The sequence below is a fragment of the Astatotilapia calliptera genome, chromosome 10 (genome assembly GCF_964374335.1).
Source record: "Astatotilapia calliptera chromosome 10, fAstCal68.1, whole genome shotgun sequence".
Classification (NCBI taxonomy): Eukaryota; Metazoa; Chordata; class Actinopteri; order Cichliformes; family Cichlidae; genus Astatotilapia; species Astatotilapia calliptera.
In genome coordinates this window covers 16,483,748-16,501,976 of record NC_137431.1, presented here as the reverse complement: position 1 = coordinate 16,501,976, position 18,229 = coordinate 16,483,748, and the positions used below count along the sequence as shown (strand labels likewise).

General features: G+C 40.1%; 2 protein-coding genes and 1 long non-coding RNA gene across 6 annotated transcripts in view; 2 read left to right on the top strand and 1 right to left on the bottom strand.

Moving 5' to 3' along the window:
* hephl1b (hephaestin-like 1b) overlaps positions 1–3,955 on the top strand; it is a 19,251-nt gene extending 15,296 nt beyond the window's left edge. For all 3 annotated transcript variants that reach the window (XM_026181233.2, XM_080307557.1, XM_026181232.2), the window contains 6 exons: positions 46–152; positions 251–485; positions 2,104–2,243; positions 2,377–2,530; positions 2,633–2,653; positions 3,523–3,955. In XM_026181233.2, coding sequence (XP_026037018.1) covers positions 46–152; positions 251–485; positions 2,104–2,243; positions 2,377–2,530; positions 2,633–2,653; positions 3,523–3,581 — 716 coding nt within the window. In that variant the 3' untranslated portion in view covers positions 3,582–3,955. The remainder of the gene's footprint in view (positions 1–45; positions 153–250; positions 486–2,103; positions 2,244–2,376; positions 2,531–2,632; positions 2,654–3,522) is intronic.
* LOC113030108 (uncharacterized) overlaps positions 1–9,285 on the bottom strand; it is a 10,748-nt gene extending 1,463 nt beyond the window's left edge. The window contains exons 1-2 of the long non-coding RNA XR_003273549.2: positions 9,145–9,285; positions 7,781–7,841 (exon numbers count right to left, since the gene is read on the bottom strand). This is a non-coding gene — a long non-coding RNA (uncharacterized LOC113030108). The remainder of the gene's footprint in view (positions 1–7,780; positions 7,842–9,144) is intronic.
* Positions 5,596–16,566, top strand: slc43a2b (solute carrier family 43 member 2b). 2 transcript variants are annotated; one of them, XM_026181234.2, is made up of 15 exons: positions 5,596–5,735; positions 6,590–6,902; positions 9,163–9,457; positions 9,583–9,638; positions 9,746–9,822; positions 11,820–11,912; positions 12,256–12,389; positions 12,594–12,790; positions 12,887–13,030; positions 13,166–13,183; positions 13,734–13,866; positions 14,023–14,155; positions 14,640–14,713; positions 14,872–14,995; positions 15,072–16,566. In XM_026181234.2, the coding sequence occupies exons 2-15, from the start codon at positions 6,743–6,745 to the stop codon at positions 15,231–15,233; spliced, it is 1,800 nt and encodes a 599-aa protein (XP_026037019.1). In that variant the 5' UTR covers positions 5,596–5,735; positions 6,590–6,742; the 3' UTR covers positions 15,234–16,566. The 2 variants fall into 2 exon arrangements, with proteins under 2 accessions (XP_026037019.1, XP_026037020.1); XM_026181235.2 differs by lacking the exon at positions 13,166–13,183.
* The last annotated feature ends 1,663 nt before the right edge of the window (positions 16,567–18,229 follow it).

Here is an 18,229-nt window from a genome sequence, read left to right as displayed (position 1 = left end):
AAGAAGCAGTAGGATTCATACTTTTTATGTTCTCTGAACCTTCAGGCAACTTTATTGAAGTAACTTGGGATGTTCCTGAAAGCTCTGGTCCAGGGGTCACGGATCCTAACTGTATCTCTTATATCTACTACTCCACTGTTGACTTTGTTATGGTAAAAATAGAAGCGCATCATTTACAGCGCAACTAGAATATTTAAGCAGGAGTTGAAGTATTAGATTTTATTCTGATAAGGTGTTTGTTTATGTTCAGGATCTGTACAGCGGCCTTCTGGGGCCTCTGGTGATATGCAGGCCTGGGACTCTGAAGCGTGGGGAGGGTCCCGATAGGGAGAGGAGTGACGTGGAGAGGGAGTTTGCACTGCTCTTTATGGTGCATGATGAAAACAAGTCCTGGTATTTGGGAGACAACATCAGAACGTACCTTGGTCTCAACCCTGAGAACTTCACTCCAGATGAAGAGTTTGAGGAGAGTAACAAGATGCACGGTAAGAAGAGTGAACGGGGCCACAGAAAGAAAAACAACCTTATTGGCCAAAGAATTAAACTTTAGATTTAGTAAACATATTCACCTATTATATCCAGAGAAGATAAACATAAATTGATGTCTGTTGATCTTGATGTAACCTAGTATAAATGTAATCGTTTTTGTTGCCACCACAATGAATCAGGACAGCAAATCAGAGATGGTTGAGCAGAAAATATTCAAAAAAAACTTGATGATTTGAAATGGAATGACCCAGATCTCGAAAATAGAAAATATGCACAAATTTAACAAAATAAATTTCTAACTTATGACTGAGAACCTTCACAGACATAACTTATAACTACAGCACCACTACAGCACCATCTGGAAACTCCGTTCTGTTTGGACAGGACTGTCTAAAATAGTTTTACTTTTGTGGAAGAACTTTTGAATGCTTTTATATTAAACAGTTTTTGAGATATTCATGTTCAAACATGAATATCTTTGTTACGGCCCTGAGCCGGCTGTGTACCTTTGTTGTGCTCTGTCTTTAAGACTCCACAGGTCCTTCCCGATTGGAGAGCTGGCGGCGGCTGATTGGTCTCCAATCGGGAAGGACCTGTGGAGTCTTAAAGACAGAGCACAACAAAGGTACACAGCCGGCCCAGGGCCGTAACAATCTTCAACGTGCAAAAAGCAGGTCGACTGACCATTTTTTAAAAAATGATCTTGAAAGGCATTTGGTATATGAAGCTAAAATTTCACAGCACTCATTATACATGTTCAAACTTTCGCCCATAAAATTTTTAGGCAAATTGGAACTCGAGCAGATCAGAGATCAAGCAGGCTTGTGTTGATTTAAGATGGAATTAATCAATATTTAAATCTGGTGTTTAGTCAGAGACACATTTTGTGAAAGAAACAGTTTATTTCGTGTCTGTTGAGCTGTTTGAAAAGTTGCATCTGAAATGACCTGACGTTACTCCATTTATGCTCACTCCTCTTCTGCAGCTAGATGCTTAAGTTCAGCAACTGCAAATTTATATCTGTACCATGAAGGCATCGTAGGGATTGTTTTCTTGTTACTGAAGGGCATGCCAGCCTGCAGCTCGTGAAAAATAAACTCATCCAGTAGTAACATGCATTAACCTGTCTACTTACTCATTAAATGACGGTGCTTGAATGATGTTTTGAATCTTTGCTGGATTCCTCTTCTGGCCCACTTTAACCCCTGGCTGTATCATAAAATAGGCAAATCTGGGTAAAGTTAGGGCACAGTGTAGAAGTGCCAATAAAATTCTGAGGAGAGTTAAACAACACAAAAAGTTTCAAATGCAAATTATTTAAGATAAAATAAATTACATATAACGCATAATAACAAGCAAATCCCCAAATTCAGCCCACAAACATCAATGTACATCATCTAAAGTTGATCCAGCAGGAAGCAGGGACATTCCACTTCTCTTTATCAGACAGTAGAAATGAGGTTAAATTCAATAAAGTCCTGTACTGGATACAAAATCAGACCTTTATTCCTCAGCTTGCTTTTGATGAGTGTGCTGAAGTGTGTTTGCTTTCACATTTCCTGTTTCTCTTGTGCACCATGTCTCTGATTCTGTGTGTGAATGTGTCTGCTGCAGGGATCAATGGGAAGCTATATGGGAACCTCCATGGATTGGAGATGACTCAGGGCCAGAAAGTTGACTGGTATCTCATCGGAATGGGCAACGAAATAGACATGCACACTGTTCACTTTCATGCAGAGACCTTTACTTACAAGGTTTGTTTGTGCTTTGTTAGTGGTCACTCGCAGCGGGAAGACCATTCTTTCTTTCGCACCGAAAGAATCATATCTCCATTTATATTTCCTCTTTGCTGTTTCCCCTTTTTTGCACCACTCTTATGTGTGTCAGACGGACCTTGTGCACCGTGCAGACGTCTTTGATCTGTTCCCCGGGACCTTCCAGACTGTGGAGATGGTGGCTGGAAACCCAGGCACATGGTTGCTCCACTGTCATGTGACTGACCATATCCATGCTGGCATGGAGACCACTTTCACCATCAAAGGTTGGTCAGTGTAAAGGATCTGCGGGGCAGTCTCTCATGTTAATACACTGTCACCTATTATTTAGAAATGAGTTTAACATTTCGCTTGTTTGTTTTTTTCAGTTCCAGAAAACTCCTCGCATGGTAAGATCTGTTTTTTTCACGTAAAAATTGTTACTGGGCGTCACTGGGTGGAAGATTTCAGTATTCTGTCACTTTAACTTTATATCAAATAGAGCCTAAAAGTAATGCAACTTAATTTTGTAGGATACATGATTGAAAAATAAATTTCACACAGAGTATTGAATTTCTTTAACAACTTTTGTATTATGTCACTATTACTGTTTCAAAGGACTGCATTACATTACAATAACTATGATGTCATTGTCACAAAAATACACTTTAACACACTGGGTTGCTATTTATACTTTTAAACATTGTAGTTTTTTTTTTATGTATTATGTGTCTGAATATATTCCTGATTCCGTATCCTGTGCCTGGAATTACATACAAAATGTTTGGAGGCATGCTTTTCAGTAACCAAACATGCATAAACACTGGAATATTTCTTCAAGAGCAGTTGTCTTTTTTATTTGGTGTGGTTACTACCACAGCATACCATTCATCTCTCCTCTGCGGCACACCATCGGTCACAAGTACTGCAGGACAAAGCATTTCCTCAGTACTGTTATGTAACTGATGGGGAATGTTTTTAAAGTTTATCTGTCTTTGCTCTGTTTGTATTGGGTATAGCAAAACAGTCATTTGCATCGGGTGTCCTTGTGGCACTGTTGATGCAGTGCTGCTAAGGAATTTTTGACTAAGCGTAAATGTTGATAAGGCGGGTGTTACATTTAGTGTTCCCTTTTTCAAAGATCAAACATATGCATTTCTAGAAAACTGTTACCTGCAGCCCATCACAGGGAAGATTCATAGATTTTTGGGTAATGTTGTAATGCTTTTCTGGCTTCCCTTATCTCTCACTTATATTTCTTTTCCTTTTACACCACCAGGAACTAAAAGCTCCATAAAGCTGCTGCTCTCGCTGTTTGTTCTACTGGCTATATGTTAATGATGAGGGACCCTGACAACAGATTATATGTGTGGATTATAACAGTGGTCACTGATGCACTTATAAAACACGGAGTTGCTGTCACTTATGTGTTTGATTGAGATCATGTACATAAATATCAAGCATGGCCCAGGCCAGTTAAATTATATATACCACTTTACAATCATGTATAATGTTCAAGATGACTTTATGCATTAGAATGAAGGAAACAAAGCATTTTACAGTTGGGATTTGTTTCTGTTGCTGCTTTCTGTCATATTGCACTATGTTGGCTTTTATTTTTTTTATTTTATTTTTTTTTTACTTCTGCTACCAAATACTGGATTTCAAGTATGAATGTGCAATAAAAAAAAAACTTTTTCAGTTGCACTGTGGCATGCGTCAGTGTGAGTAATTCATTTTCTTGTGCTAGCACAACAGTGCTGGGTTTGGATGTGGAACAATCTGTCCCACTAGACACCCACAGATTTCTTTTCTAGATGTGAACACTTGAGGAGAGTATATTTTTAAGCCAAGCTAGACTTATTTATGCTTAGAAATGAGTACTAATGAGTAGAAATTCCAGAGAGAGTAAAGATTTATTGGAGATTAAACAGTACTCATGGTACATACCACAGACGAGTAAAAGTGTTAAGCAAAGCAGTCACAATACATTTATCTGTTTTAAAATAGCAGCATTTTTGTGAACCTGAAAGGCGAAAAAATTGAACAAATTCCCCAAATTTGACTCATTTTACTGTTTTTTAGCTGAGCTTGAGCTTTGCATATGGGCCATGAACCTGGATGACTGTGCCAGGATCACTAAAAGCCACAAGGTGGCATTAATTCTATGAAAAAACAGCAAGTTCTCAATGTGTGTGCCACAATTTAAAAGATACCGGATATTTTTTTGGTTTTTACCTTAAGATTAACAGTTAAACATACAGATTTGGCCCCTTGTTGAGACAGTAAACAATATCTAAATGATTAGACTATTTGACGCAAATGTAAGGTGTGAAAAGCAAGCAGGTCAATAAATGGTTTTGATAAGGCTTGGAAAAACAGTGCACTAGGGATTAAATTTACTTGATGTGACTGCAAAGAGTTTGTCAATAACTGTGAAGTAAGGCTGGGTACCTCCACCTTGTGATGGGCCTGCTGATATTCAAACAGACTGATTAGAGCTGAAAATTAGAGATGAGAGATCCCATTAGTTTAACTGTTTTGCTGTTGAAAGGTTTAAAGAGTGCTCTCAGTGTGAGATACTGAAGACTGTAACAACACAAAGCAGCACATCAGTGTTTATGCAGATATGGTCACAGTGGTCACTGAATCATTGAGTGGCCAATTGATTAGAGCTGAATCACAGTCCACTGCAGGGGGACAAACTCAAGTGTCCAACCTGAAAAACAAGTTTGCTGATATAACTCTGACATTTCGGTGTAAACGTGTGTTAACTTGCTTTAACCAGATCCGTTTTTTTCATTTAACAGTGTGCTTAGAATTAAACTAAGAAACAAAACCAATAATAAAAATTAAGAAGGGGCGAATCCTGTACAGGAAATAAAAACTGCAGCTCATTTAAAGTCTTATGTGTAGAAAAACACTCAATACAAGAGTTGCTCAAGAGGGTTTTGGTCAGTTATGCTGAAGCTTTAGTTAAATCAACTTTAAAGATTTAAGACTTTAACTTTTACTGTTGCTGAATTTTAACAGAGACTTCAATGGAGTATTCTTTTTTGATGTTTTATTTTCTCTAATTTCTCAGATTAACATAAGTAAACAGGTGGCGTAAATACTGAAATAGGGGAAGTCTGCTCTTATTCTTTATCAACTGATACACACAACCGTCATATTTCCTGTCATTACCTGTAAAATCTGTTTAATTAGACACAGGTTATTTTCTTTTTTCTTCATAGTTCACCACATTTAATTAAAGTAAAAATAATGGCTTTAGACCCACAATTATTAAATTATATAACTATCTGGTGATAAAAGTGTCAACAAAATAAAGGCTGGTTGGAGTCCAGACATACTGCATGGTAATGTCCATAGGGGGCGCTATGTGCGGGCGACGCTGGTATATAAAAGTGGATTTTCACAGAAACCAGGTTACTCAAAGCCTACCAGAAGGCATCACTTTGAAGCTGGAAGGAGCAGCTCTGAGCCGCAGTGGTAAGAAATTAAGACTCACTGAACATGTCAAAGCAGATCTGTAATTTGCTTTGAAGTGTGCTATAGAGAGTGAATGACTGAAACAGGAGTGGGAAAGTGATTTCATTTTTTTTAATTAAATGAAGCATTCAACAACAGCTCCTACAATTAAATGATTTCCAGGAGTGTATTCTCGTTTGATTTGGTCATTTTGTTGAGGGTACAACTAACTCTGCAGCTCTGCAACTACTTTTATTCTACTAGCTGAACAGACAGTGTGTGTGCGTGCGTGCGTGCGTGCGTGCGTGTGTGTGTGTGAGAGAGAGAGAGACAGAGAGAGAGGTTGGCTGTTCCCGTTGATTTGTTTATTGTTTGTCTGGCTGTGGATGTGCCACACTAATTGCAGAGAAAAGCTGCGGTTGGATGGGCATGAGGGGCCATGGGCAGTGAGAGAATCCCATTTTCTGTGCATGTCCAGTTTAGACCAGTTTGGTTTTTCCAGAAATCAGCAGAAAGTCCACTATGGGTGCATGTATTATAAGTGCCTGTAATGTAATGCAAGGTCTTTGTCTCATGATGTCATAATCTTCCTACAATGACAAAAGTTAATCATTCACCACTTAATGTTAGTTGATGTAGAGCTTAGCGTCTTCTCTGTATCTAACTAACACAGACACTTTAAATTAATCAGAAAAGTGCCACAAACAAACAGCACAGATTTCCATGCAGTGCAGCCAGCCTTCCTCTGCTGGGTTCAAAGTTAAGTGATTGATCTTGTAATCTTATAAAAAGAAGTGAGCCTTTCTATCTGTCTGTCACAGTGATAGGCTAACTGTAAGACCTCCCCCCCTCCTCTTGCTCTTTTCTCTTCACAGATAAGTGAGCTGTGATCTTTCATCCGAGCGTCAGTCAGGGAGGTTCTTTCTGCACTTCCAGCTACATCTTCTTTCTCCCTTTCTTTCTTTGTCCCCTAAATCTCTCTCCTCTTGCTTTTTGCTTCTGTCTTTAACTTTTTTTCCCAATCAACCATGGCTCCAACCCTGGCCACAGCATTTGCCAGGCGCTGGTGGATGGCAGTGACTGCTATCATTGAGAATTTGCTCTTCTCTGCTGTGCTGCTGGGATGGGGATCGCTCCTCATCATGCTCAAGTCAGAGGGCTTCTACTCGTACCTTTGCAGCGAGGAGGGTAAGTCGAAACTCTTGTGTTTTATAATTACCAAAATAGTTATGGCGATGCCTTGTAAAGAAAGAAAGAAAAGACAATTGGTTTTTTGACTTAGCTTTTGGAAAGCACTTTTTCCTTTTTGTACGCTGAAATATCCCAATAAAATAAGGATTAAGTGATTGACAGCAATGGTGATCTTAAGTTAGGAGCGGGTTTTATTCAACAGTTGTAATACGAGACTACTGTGTTCTGGCCTCTTCCATTCTTTAGGGAGAATGAGGGTTTTTTCTGTACAAGTGTCATAACCTGTTTTAAGGACTCAGGAAATTAAATCTGAGCAGGCAAATGAAATAAAGAGCAGTGTAACAGGTAGGTCAGTTGGTCTAAAGTGAAAGTATAAAAGGTTTTATGGTGCAGTAGACTTGTTGAGAGTCAACTCATAGACCAATGATGGACTGATCGGCTGATCTTTTTACCTGAGTCTGTATTGTTTAAAGCTTGCTCTCTTTATGTCAAGAGTCCCACACTATGACAAAAGTTACACCAGGTACTTTGTATCGTTAAGAACAAAGGTTGGATTGATGCACTCAGCCTAAGTGACCCCGGTGTGGTCTTTTAAAAGAGAATAAACAAGGGGAACGTAAAGGAGGACCCGAGGTGATACTGTGTGGCGTCCCATGGCCTGAAAGAGGTAAACATGTTAGTATCCATACTAAGTCCTGGAGCATTTATAACATGCAGCAGGATGTTTTACTCACCTCTGCACCAGTGGCTAATATTAACATTCAGCAATAAAAACTTATAAAGGCTGACAGCTGTCCCATACACATTTACCTGCAAAGGAACAACATTTTATAGGCTAGTGCAAATGTTTTAGCTGTGAAGCTGTGCACACTCACCAGTCAAGTAAAAGTTGAGCAATAACTTCCTGGAGAACTGCCACAGTCATCTTATCTTGTTCTGATGACATAAGAGAAGAAAAAAAAAAAGGAGAACAGCAGCAAGCACCAGCTCAGCTTTTTTTCAAACATGTGACGTGATTGAGGAACAAAGTAATCAGCAGGAAGCATTTATAGCTGGTAATAAGTGAGTTTAAAGTTCAGTGACAAAGGGCAGAGAGGGTGAGATAGCTAAAGTGATGAGCAGTAGAAATCAAACCAGGAAACAGTAAAAAATAGAATGGCGAAATGGAAAGATAATGGTCCAGCATAGACCGGCACAAGAAGCACATATTTGGCATTTAAAATATATAGACTGCACTTTGTGCTTTGTGTTTCGTAATAAACATTTTATGAATTTTAATTATGAAATACCAGATCACTTCAAATGAAATAAAGCAAAAGATATCGATGCATTTAGAAGCTGCCTTTTCTCGTTTTGTGTGCAGTGTTAGTGCAGGGTTCAGCATTAGCTCGGTGCCAACATCTTAATGCCTTTTCTAGCCTTTGTAAGTCATTTTGCACCAGGATGCCCAGTCAAACATTTTGCTATACATGCTACAGGGACACAGTGTTGGGTATTAACTGCACGTTCAGCAATATAGTTTGCCATTCAGCTGCTCCCGTCAGCATTGTGTCCCAGTGATTCAAAGGGTATGAGATGCTGATCTGTCTTCTTGGGGAAGACTTTGGCACTTGGTCATGAAGTGCGTCACAGTGTTTCACGTTGGGATGCCACACACACACGTTTTTCCTCCCAGAGATAACCGGTGGCTGATAGCACTGGAAGAGCGTGATCTGGAAAGCTAATGCTAAGAAGGTCCAAAGCTGCAGCTCCCCTCACTTCATCACCTGGACGTCTTCTGGACTTTTGCACTTGTTCACATTATCTCCTTGCAGGTCCTGATAATGATGTGAAGTTTATTGCAAGTGCTAGCTTATCACGTTTTGTTCATATCATTCCAAAGTAGCAATAAAAGCCAAATTGCATTCCATATCATAATCTTTAGGGGCACTTTTTTTATTTTATGCTGAGGTTCACAATTAATCTAACTGGCTGTGCACATTTGATTGGTATGTATTGATGTATTAGAGATATAAGTAAACTATTCAGAGCTATATTCTTCAGCCACAGAAGAGAACCTAAAAAATTCCTGATTATCCACAACACTGCATCTTAGTTGGGTGGTGTTTGTTTTTTCGCAGCATTATAAAAAAAAAACCTTCTAAGTGAAAAGGGCACATTAAGTCAGCCTGAAACATCCAAACTTATTGAATATCTTCCACTTGCATAATTCCTATAAAACTTCTTATATTCTACCAACCTTTATCTCGGTCCTTAGGTAACAGCTCCAACTACAATCTGTCCCAGTCTCATTCAGCACAGGCGTCTGATGAGTACACTTATGACTATGAAAGTGAGGCTGGTGTGGTGGGTTTGGGAGACGGTGTCGAGATGAGGCCCCTGGTCCCTATGGATGGGCCCCTGAGGATGAACGGCTGGCTGATCTGTAAAGAACAGGATGAGATGCTGAACTTGGCTTTCACAGTGGGCTCCTTCCTCCTCTCAGCCATCACGCTGCCATTGGGGATTGTCATGGATAAATATGGGCCTCGCAAACTGAGACTGCTGGGAAGGTAAGCAAAGAAGGGAAGAAATTATCCAGACTTACTGTGATGTATGGAGAAAAATACACGTGTAGTCATAAATAGAGCTTTAGTTAGCTTGTTATCAGAAGTGTGACACAATCATATATTTTCAGCACCTGCTTTGGATTGTCCTGTCTACTCATTGCTTATGGAGCCTACAAACCAAATGGTGAGTTCATATGAACAAATGTCTTTTTTGCACTGTAACATTTGGAGCACTGTATGGATTTTGACTTTTATATATATTTATATATAGTTGTTTGGGTTTTTTTGCAGAACTCTCCGTCCTTATCTTCATTGCTCTTACTTTCAATGGCTTCGGGGGCATGTGCATGACCTTCACCTCTCTCACAGTAAGTGTGCACACTGATGTGTGCTTTATAATCCTTGTTCCATAGAGTCCTTGCACCTGCTGCAATATGTTTGTCCAGATGTATGTTTCTATCTACACAGCTCTTTGTCTCACTCGCTCTGTTATAATAGCCTGTTGGCTCCCTGCCTGCTCGCCTTCTCCCTCCCTTCTTGTCTGACGTTCCACCCTGTCTCCTGTTTAATCTTCTTTTTTTTAACTTTGCCTTTTTTCTAATGTTGAACTACACGTTCCTAGGGATTACCCTGCCAAGTGTCAGATAGCAGGTAAGGGAGTTGATTAGAGGGATATTATTGTGCTTCACAAAGGACATGAAGGAGGAATCAAGAATTTCTCCTACTTATCCCTCGTTTTTCTCTGTTCTCGCAAAGACTTAATGGACTTGCTGCACAGTCCCTAAACACAGAAATTCCCACTTTAAAAAAAAAAACCAAGCAGCATCACTCTTGGAAGTCTAAAATTTCAGTTAAGAGCCTAATTCCTGAAGTCATATCCTTCGATTCAGTTCATCAAATTTCACAGATTCTTTGGAGCAAAGAAAAAGCCTTTATACCTGAAACAGTTTAAATGTAATCAGCCCTACAGGCAAGGATACAAAAGCCGAGATAAACAGTCTAAAGATCATCATTTATTTGCATTCTTGTCCTGCAATTATCCACCCCGCTTCTTCTCTGGCCTTGACATCAGTTCAGCCTGCAGTGACTCACATGGGAGTCCAGTTCTCTACCATGGTGATGCTGTTCACTGGAGAGGGCCTCTGCTCCACTAAATCTCCCAGTGAAACATCCCGATTCTATACCAGCACTGACTCTTGCTGTTACATCCTTTATTTCTCCTGTTGTATTTGTCGTGTCTCTCATTACTTGCTGCCATGGCCATTCATATCAGTGTTATAGTAAAACCTTGATTTAAAGAATTGTTTGCTCCCTTTACTGTCAGTCTCCAGAGGTGGTGCATAAAAAGATGTTGTTTCACTTCATCTCCTCAGCAGCTCAATTTACAAGAAAGCCTCAGTGTCGGGTTAATCATTAGACACAACCCTGTTGCTTGACTGCTTGTCCGTGACTTCTCCGCAGACCTTAAAGCATTCATTCTCAGCTGAGGGATGTTGGGTAACAGTCAGCTGCCCTCAGTGGCCACTACTGGCTCAGTGCTAATGTCAGCTCACCTTCCGCGTTCTAGGTTTCATCCAGCAGTTGCTTGTGCACAGCACCTTTAGTCATTTAAACTCAATGAGATGAGTTTTCAAGTTATTCCTGATTAAAGTGTTGGGAAATCCTGGTAACCTGGGTGCACACGCCTTCTCAATTTAGCACTCACATACCTCTTCCTTAGCTTTCCCCACTCTTATGTAATTGAATGAGCTTGTTGTTGTTCAGTCTCCTGAAAACAGAACAGCTTGTGAATGCCTTTGTATTCGGATGTTTTGTTGTCACCCGCTGTCTCCCGTTTTGGCTTCCAAATCCATTTTTTTTTCTTAAAGAAAAGTATATTAAAGACATCTTTATGTCCTCAAATGTCACCTCGCCTCAGCCGACCCGTCCGATTGTTTCAGCTGGAAAGAACTCATCAGTAGTGTCGTATGTTGGACAGCTGTGTGTGTTATGTGATGCTGTTTTATATTTACATACACCGAGGTGGGCTGGTTTCATGTCACTCTGTTGCATTTTTGTTTTCTCTGATGTTCGCGCCATGGTGCCAAGTCTGCTTACTAATTGGGTCTTACTGTAAACTGTGACCCCATTGTCAGTAGGTACCAGCCTCACAGTGCCCCAGTCTGCACCCACACCCTCTACCTCCACCCCCTCCCAAACTAAACTAAGTGCAGCTGCACAACAGTTGACCTCCCCATTTTTTCCTTTAGATAACTGAATATATCTAATCTCAGTTGCTGTGCAATCTAATGCAAAAATCTAGAGAACAAAAACACTGTAAAGCTCACGGCCTCTTTCCCTGTTTCTTCATTTGTTTCTCTTCTAGCTACCAAACATGTTTGGGGACCTTCGTTCAACCTTCATCGCCCTGATGATCGGCTCCTACGCATCCTCTGCTGTCACTTTTCCCGGTGTCAAGGTAACAAACACTGAAGGCTACGTATTTTCTCCTGGCACCTTAATCTTGGCAATCAAGGCACTTGCCAAAATCTAGAACTGGTCCACAGATGGATTATCAGAAGTATTAGGAGAACTGGTTCTAATTCTCAGGATGGGTTAAATGCAAGGAGTGGGTTTTCCTGCCAATTAGTACAGGATAACTTTGATTTTGTCTAACCCAATTAACAAAGTGCACCATAAGAATCATGTGAGAACTTAGAATTCCCAGACCGGTTTAGTCCAAGAACTGTGACTATAACTGTCTTCTCTATGTCTTTTTTTGCACTGTACTTTGTATTTATGGGCCCTTGTTTTGGACACAGGTGATCTATGACTTTGGCGTACCATTCATCACGATTCTGGTGGTGTGGGCCGCCTGTGCAGGACTGGTCTTCACGAACTGCTTCTTCAACTGGCCACTGGAACCATTCCCAGGCCCAGAAGATATGGACTACACGTTAGTAACACACATGCAAATTGATTAAATTCAATTTTATTTATATAGCGCCAATTCACACCAACAGTTAGATTTTTTTAATTGTTCAATTCCCCCATGGTCCCATCTCTTTCCACTTTTCTCTATTACCCTTAACATAATCCCCTCTACTCCCATTCTTGTTATCCAGTCTTCTAATCCCTCTCTCATCCTTTGCTTCCTCAGTGTGAAGATCAAGTTCAGCTGGCTTGGCTTCGACCATAAAATCACAGGTCAGCAGTTCTACAAGCAAGTGACCACAGTGGGCCGTCGTCTGAGCGTGGGCACCAACACAAAGCAAAAGGAGCTGACTACCAAAGATGGAAACAATCTTTGTCTCTCTACCATGGACCTGGAAATGGAGTGCAAGCCACAAGAAGAATGTAAGACTGCAGTATTATAAACCTGAACCCATGTATGCACTTTTTACTTAAATCCACTGAATTTACCCTTCTTCGTTTTTCGTTTCTCCTCTGCAGCCCAGTCATTCTTTAAAACTATCATCACTCCAGTTTTCCTGCTCAGTCTAGTGACCATGTCTATGACTCAGCTTCGTCTTTTGTTCTACATGGGAGCCATGAACAGCGTCCTGGAGTCACTCACCGATGGAGACCTCAATACAGGTCACTTTCTCGACTTCTCTTTGCTTGAAGTTTGCACGCATACTTAAACATGAATGCTTTTGCTGTTTCTTTCTCAACAAATATGAATCATAACTTGAAAGCAGTTTGGCTTACTTGTTTTAATTGGATTTTCAGTGGAAAGAATGGAAGTTGGTAAGATAAGAAGTCTTCTGTATCAGTAGATTACTAAATCATTCGACTGTTACATTTCAAGGTGAAAACACTTACAATTTAGAAACGCATCACAGCAGTGATTAGTACTATTCAATGCTGTGAATAGTACCATTCACAGCATTGAATAGCACCTTTTTTAATAGCTAGTTATTTTATTTCATCAGTTGACCTTGGCTGTTGTTTTGATCTTTCATTCTGCTTTAATCTGCACGGAATGACTATTTACTGTACTTATTAACTAACTTTGCCCGTTAGCAGCAAAGGGTGCACACCATATGAGCAGTTTCACGTGATGCAGTTTCCGTGTATCATTACTCCCTTAGCCCATAGAAATAACCCACACAACCTTACCCCCTCCTGCATCAACCATTGTTCCACTCAATATAGCACTAATACTAGGTGCTAAATATTAACTATACTGTCCTATTAACCAAGTCAGTATAGGTATATTCTTTCAAACACTGTCACTGTATTTTAAACTTTCTCCTTATCCTTTTATATTGTATGCTCACCCTGATCTCTTTTTCAGTGAGTTTGTACTCTTCCATCTTCGGGGTGCTGCAGCTACTTTGCCTGATGACCACCCCTGTGATTGGTCAGATTATGGACTGGAAGCTGAAGGACTGTGATGACGGACAAGAAGACAAGGAACCCTTAAACAAGTATGTCAAATACTAGCAATCCTTTGCAATGCAGGACAAACCCACTTTGTTAAATTCTCAACATTTCTAGACACAGAATGTGATTAATAGAGCCAAAAATAAAAGGTTATTGTGACTGAAAAATGACCTCTCCTTCTTTCTGTTTCAAACCTGAAGAGGAGAAACAAAGACCAAGCGCAGAGACAGAAAGATTCAGAAGGTGACCAATGCACTGCGAGCATTCTTGCTCACAAACTTGCTTTTGGTTGGATTTGGGATTACGTGCTTAGTGCCTAATCTCCCCCTGCAGGTGAGTAGTCCATCTTGAGTTTACCAACATTTTTCACACTTAACACTAGATGTAAATTGCAATCTCCGTTGACTGCAGTTTATACTACACTGCACAGTACAGTTAGACTTTTAGGTGTTTATGTTTACTTTCTTGCAAGACAAAGTGAAAACAAAACACTTTTACTGTTTTGCTTAGCTTAGCAGAAATTCTAGAAATAGATGGAAAAGTTATCCTGAATGATAAAATCAAATTAGCAGCTATTTCATAGCTGCTAATTTGATTTTTAATAGCTGAGACCAGCTAGCCAAGATCAGCCATACTTAGTTGTTAGCTAAGTGTTAATAACTAAGACTAGCTAACAGCTAAGATTAACCAGTTTTAGCTGTTAGCTAAGTAAGAGTAAATAGATAAGAGTAGCTAATCTTTTAATCTAATAGACTTGATGATTGATCTTCTGAAATGATAATGAATAATAATTTCTTATACTTTTATCTTTCCCTAGATTGTGTCATTTATCTTACACACGGTTGTGAGAGGATTCATCCACTCTGCTGTTGGTGGCCTTTATGCTGCTGTGTAAGTCTCACACATGCATACACACACACACACACACACACACACACACACACACACACACACACACACACACACACACATTATCTTACTCTTCTATATGTGGATGCAGCTTCACACTAAGACGCTAAAGATACCTGCCGTGTCTCGTGTGTCCTCAGGTATCCCTCGTCACTGTTTGGAAGTCTAACAGGGATGCAGTCTCTGGTCAGTGCTGTGTTTGCTCTGCTGCAGCAGCCACTGTTTTTGGCTATGATGGGACCACTGGGTGGAGATCCACTCTGGGTATGGATATGCATACACATGAACACAATCAGAGATTAGGCCCTCGGGCGTGGCTAATTCTTGTACTGTCCTCTAGGTCAATGTTGGACTCCTTGTACTAAGCATGCTGGGCTTCTTGCTGCCTCTCTACCTAATCTGGTACCGACGGACTCTCTACAAAGAGCAGCAGCTGAAGGATGACAATGCTAAGATCTACATCAAAATCAACGGCTCTGAAATCCCAGAGGCCTTTGTCTAGAGAAAAGCAAACATAGGAAAACAAAAGAAGGGATGAAGAAGATTTTGAGAAACATGGGCAATCACGTGAACACAAGGAGCTGGTTGTAAAAGGAAAACTGAAATGTTAAATATCACAATTAAACATAATGTTTTTGTACTTCTCTATACATTACACAAACCAACGGACCTATATGCCCATTTTCCAAATGCTACAAAGATAAATAAACCTAAGGGTATAAACACAGAGGGCGAAAAGAAGAACAAGAGAGAGAAAAGACTGTGAAAGGAAAGAGGCAACAGCCTCTGTATTCCCCCAAATCCTCCTCTGACGTCTTTTTGTATCCCCTCCCCAATGAGCCGCACGCTAGTGCAGCTCACTCCTAAGGCTGCTTTCAGTATTTCTCCCACGACCATAAAAAGGATGATTCTTCCTCTGTGAATCCCACGTCATTCAGAAAACCAGAATCTGTTTTTCTTTTCTTTTGTTTTTGTCATACTTTGACTTAAAATCAGCAAAGTACCACCTTTCTGTTCACCTGCTGGGTTTTTGCTGTACAGTAGATTTTGATTCAGTGTTGTTAAGGAGAAACAGAAAGGGGAGAAGAGCCTTTTTGCTGATGTTTCTCAAGCGAGTAGTAAAGACAGTCAGGACAGTAATTACAGAGGTGGATTTTTTTTTTCTTAAAGCTAACATCTGATTACAGTACAACTGTAGCTTAGCGCATCGTGTAGTATTGATGAATGTCAGTATTTTGAAGGTTCCAATCCATTCAATGAGCCACTCTGTGGTGTGTTTGTAGACTATTTATTTTACTCTTTGACTTTAGTTTTTCTATTTATAATTTAAATTTAGGGTGCATTTCGATGTCGAATCTAACTGAAGGTTCATCACACATATCAGTGAAAACAGCTTTTGACATTACCATTTACACATCGATGTCAATACAAATAAAATAAAAAAACGAGTAAATTACTTACAGTTCAGATGCCTTACCTTAAAGTCAGTATTTGGTCCAGTCTGTCCGCCTACTCTTGAGAGAAATACAGCACTTTTACCCTTCTTTCACACAAAAAAAGCTCAGTTTGACAGTTCCCCTTCATCTCTTCAGCAATAGTTCTGCTTAGCCTTAGAATTTTCTGCCTTCTTATTTCTATTTATTTTATTTTACACTCAAATTTCTTGGCATATTTAAGTTGCTCTCTGTTGACAACTACTTCTGTGTCTGATTGTATACTGTGCTGTTAGCATAGAGCTCCTCCTGTCATGATGTAGGGATGTTTTGTTGTGCAAGTTTGTTTAATATGAAAAAAATCTGCCGAGGTTAATAAAGACTCTTGCTTTTTTCACTTTTTATCAGACTGCACTCAGTGTCTGCATGTAATTCTCATCAAGTTGCAAAAGTGTTCCTTTCTACCTTGAAATCTGTTCCATCCACTGGATGAGAAATTAAATGACCACTGTGGTCAATTTTGAGATTTTTTTCTGAGGCAATTTGTTTGGTTGATTGGTTTGAGGAATCTTTAAATGCAAGATGAAAGTCATCCGATGAAGTACTTTCATCAGCACCTTTCATCAAACGTACAGCCTTGCAATCAATTGCTATTCCAAAAAATATTTATTGAGACTGGTTGGAGATTGGCTTTTGATTGTTCTGCAACCACAGCAGGGGTCAGCATTAGGAGCATATTCCTGCACTGGAGCCAGCACCAGAGGAAGAAGGCTGGGTAGATTTTGGCTCATAGTTCTTGTAAACCCTTAATTACAGTTATGTTGTATTAAATTTGGATATACAGCCTAAGATTTAAAAGTAAATAGACTATCTTAAATATTTAAACCAAATCAAAACATAGATACAGTTTCACAAAGCAGGTGACATAATTTGTGGGTGATCGTGGCTCAAGAGTTGGGAGTTTGCCTTGTAATCGGAAGGTTGCCGGTTCGAACCCGGCTTGGACCGTCTCAGTCGTTGTGTCCTTGGGCAAGACACTTCACCTGTTGCCTACTGGTGGTGGTCAGAGGGCCTGGTGGCGCCAGTGTCTGGCAGCCTCACCTCTGTCAGTGTGCCCCAGGGTGGCTGTGGCTACAATGTAGCTTGCCATCACCAGTGTGTGGATGACTGGATGTGTAAAGTGCTTTGGGGTCCTTAGGGACTAGTAAAAGTGATAAATATATAAATACAGGCCATTTACCATAATTTAATGTTTTAAATAAGCCTTTGTGCAGAAAAGTGGCCAAACATTTCCAAACAGAGGAGTTCTGAGCAGTTTTCTCACCAGATGTTCCTAGCATACTCTCACTAAATGTTTCCCTTAACCAGGCCTGGCAGCACTGCCACCTGATACTACACTCTAGCAGATGGTTGTCACTTGACACCTCAGCTCCTCTCACCTGCACGTCACTCATATCTGGGAACTCGGTGTAAAAAAGGCGGTGGACAGACAGACAGACAGATAGATAGATAGATAGATAGATAGATAGATAGATAGATAGATAGATAGATGGATAGATAGATAGATAGATAGATAGATAGATAGATAGATAGATAGATAGATAGATAGATAGATAGATAGATAGATAGATAGATAGATAGATAGATAGATAGATAGATAGATAGATATTACAGGAGGTAAAGGCAATCCCAAGATGACACAGGAATGAGTGGATGCGGGCAGACTGTTACAGATGCGCCATAAATACAGACTCCATCGTTACATAATTTTAGACTCACACATTCGCAATCACATCCCGGTCTTCGGGATGAGGGACTGCATGGATTAGGGATCTGTAATGCCTTGCTTGAAACGTGTGGTCCGAACGCCTCCGGGGTCCTTGAGTGAATTACAGATCAGCCTGTAATTCATGTGAGTTGTCATCGAGTGGGTGTGGAAGAGGATAATCACATCAGATGCAAGGACTCTGTTGGAAAGGGTTTAGAGCTGACGCACCGTGCGTCTGTGCCAGCGGTGATCTCCGTGTCATACTCTGATGATGGTGAATAACTACGCTTCTACGTC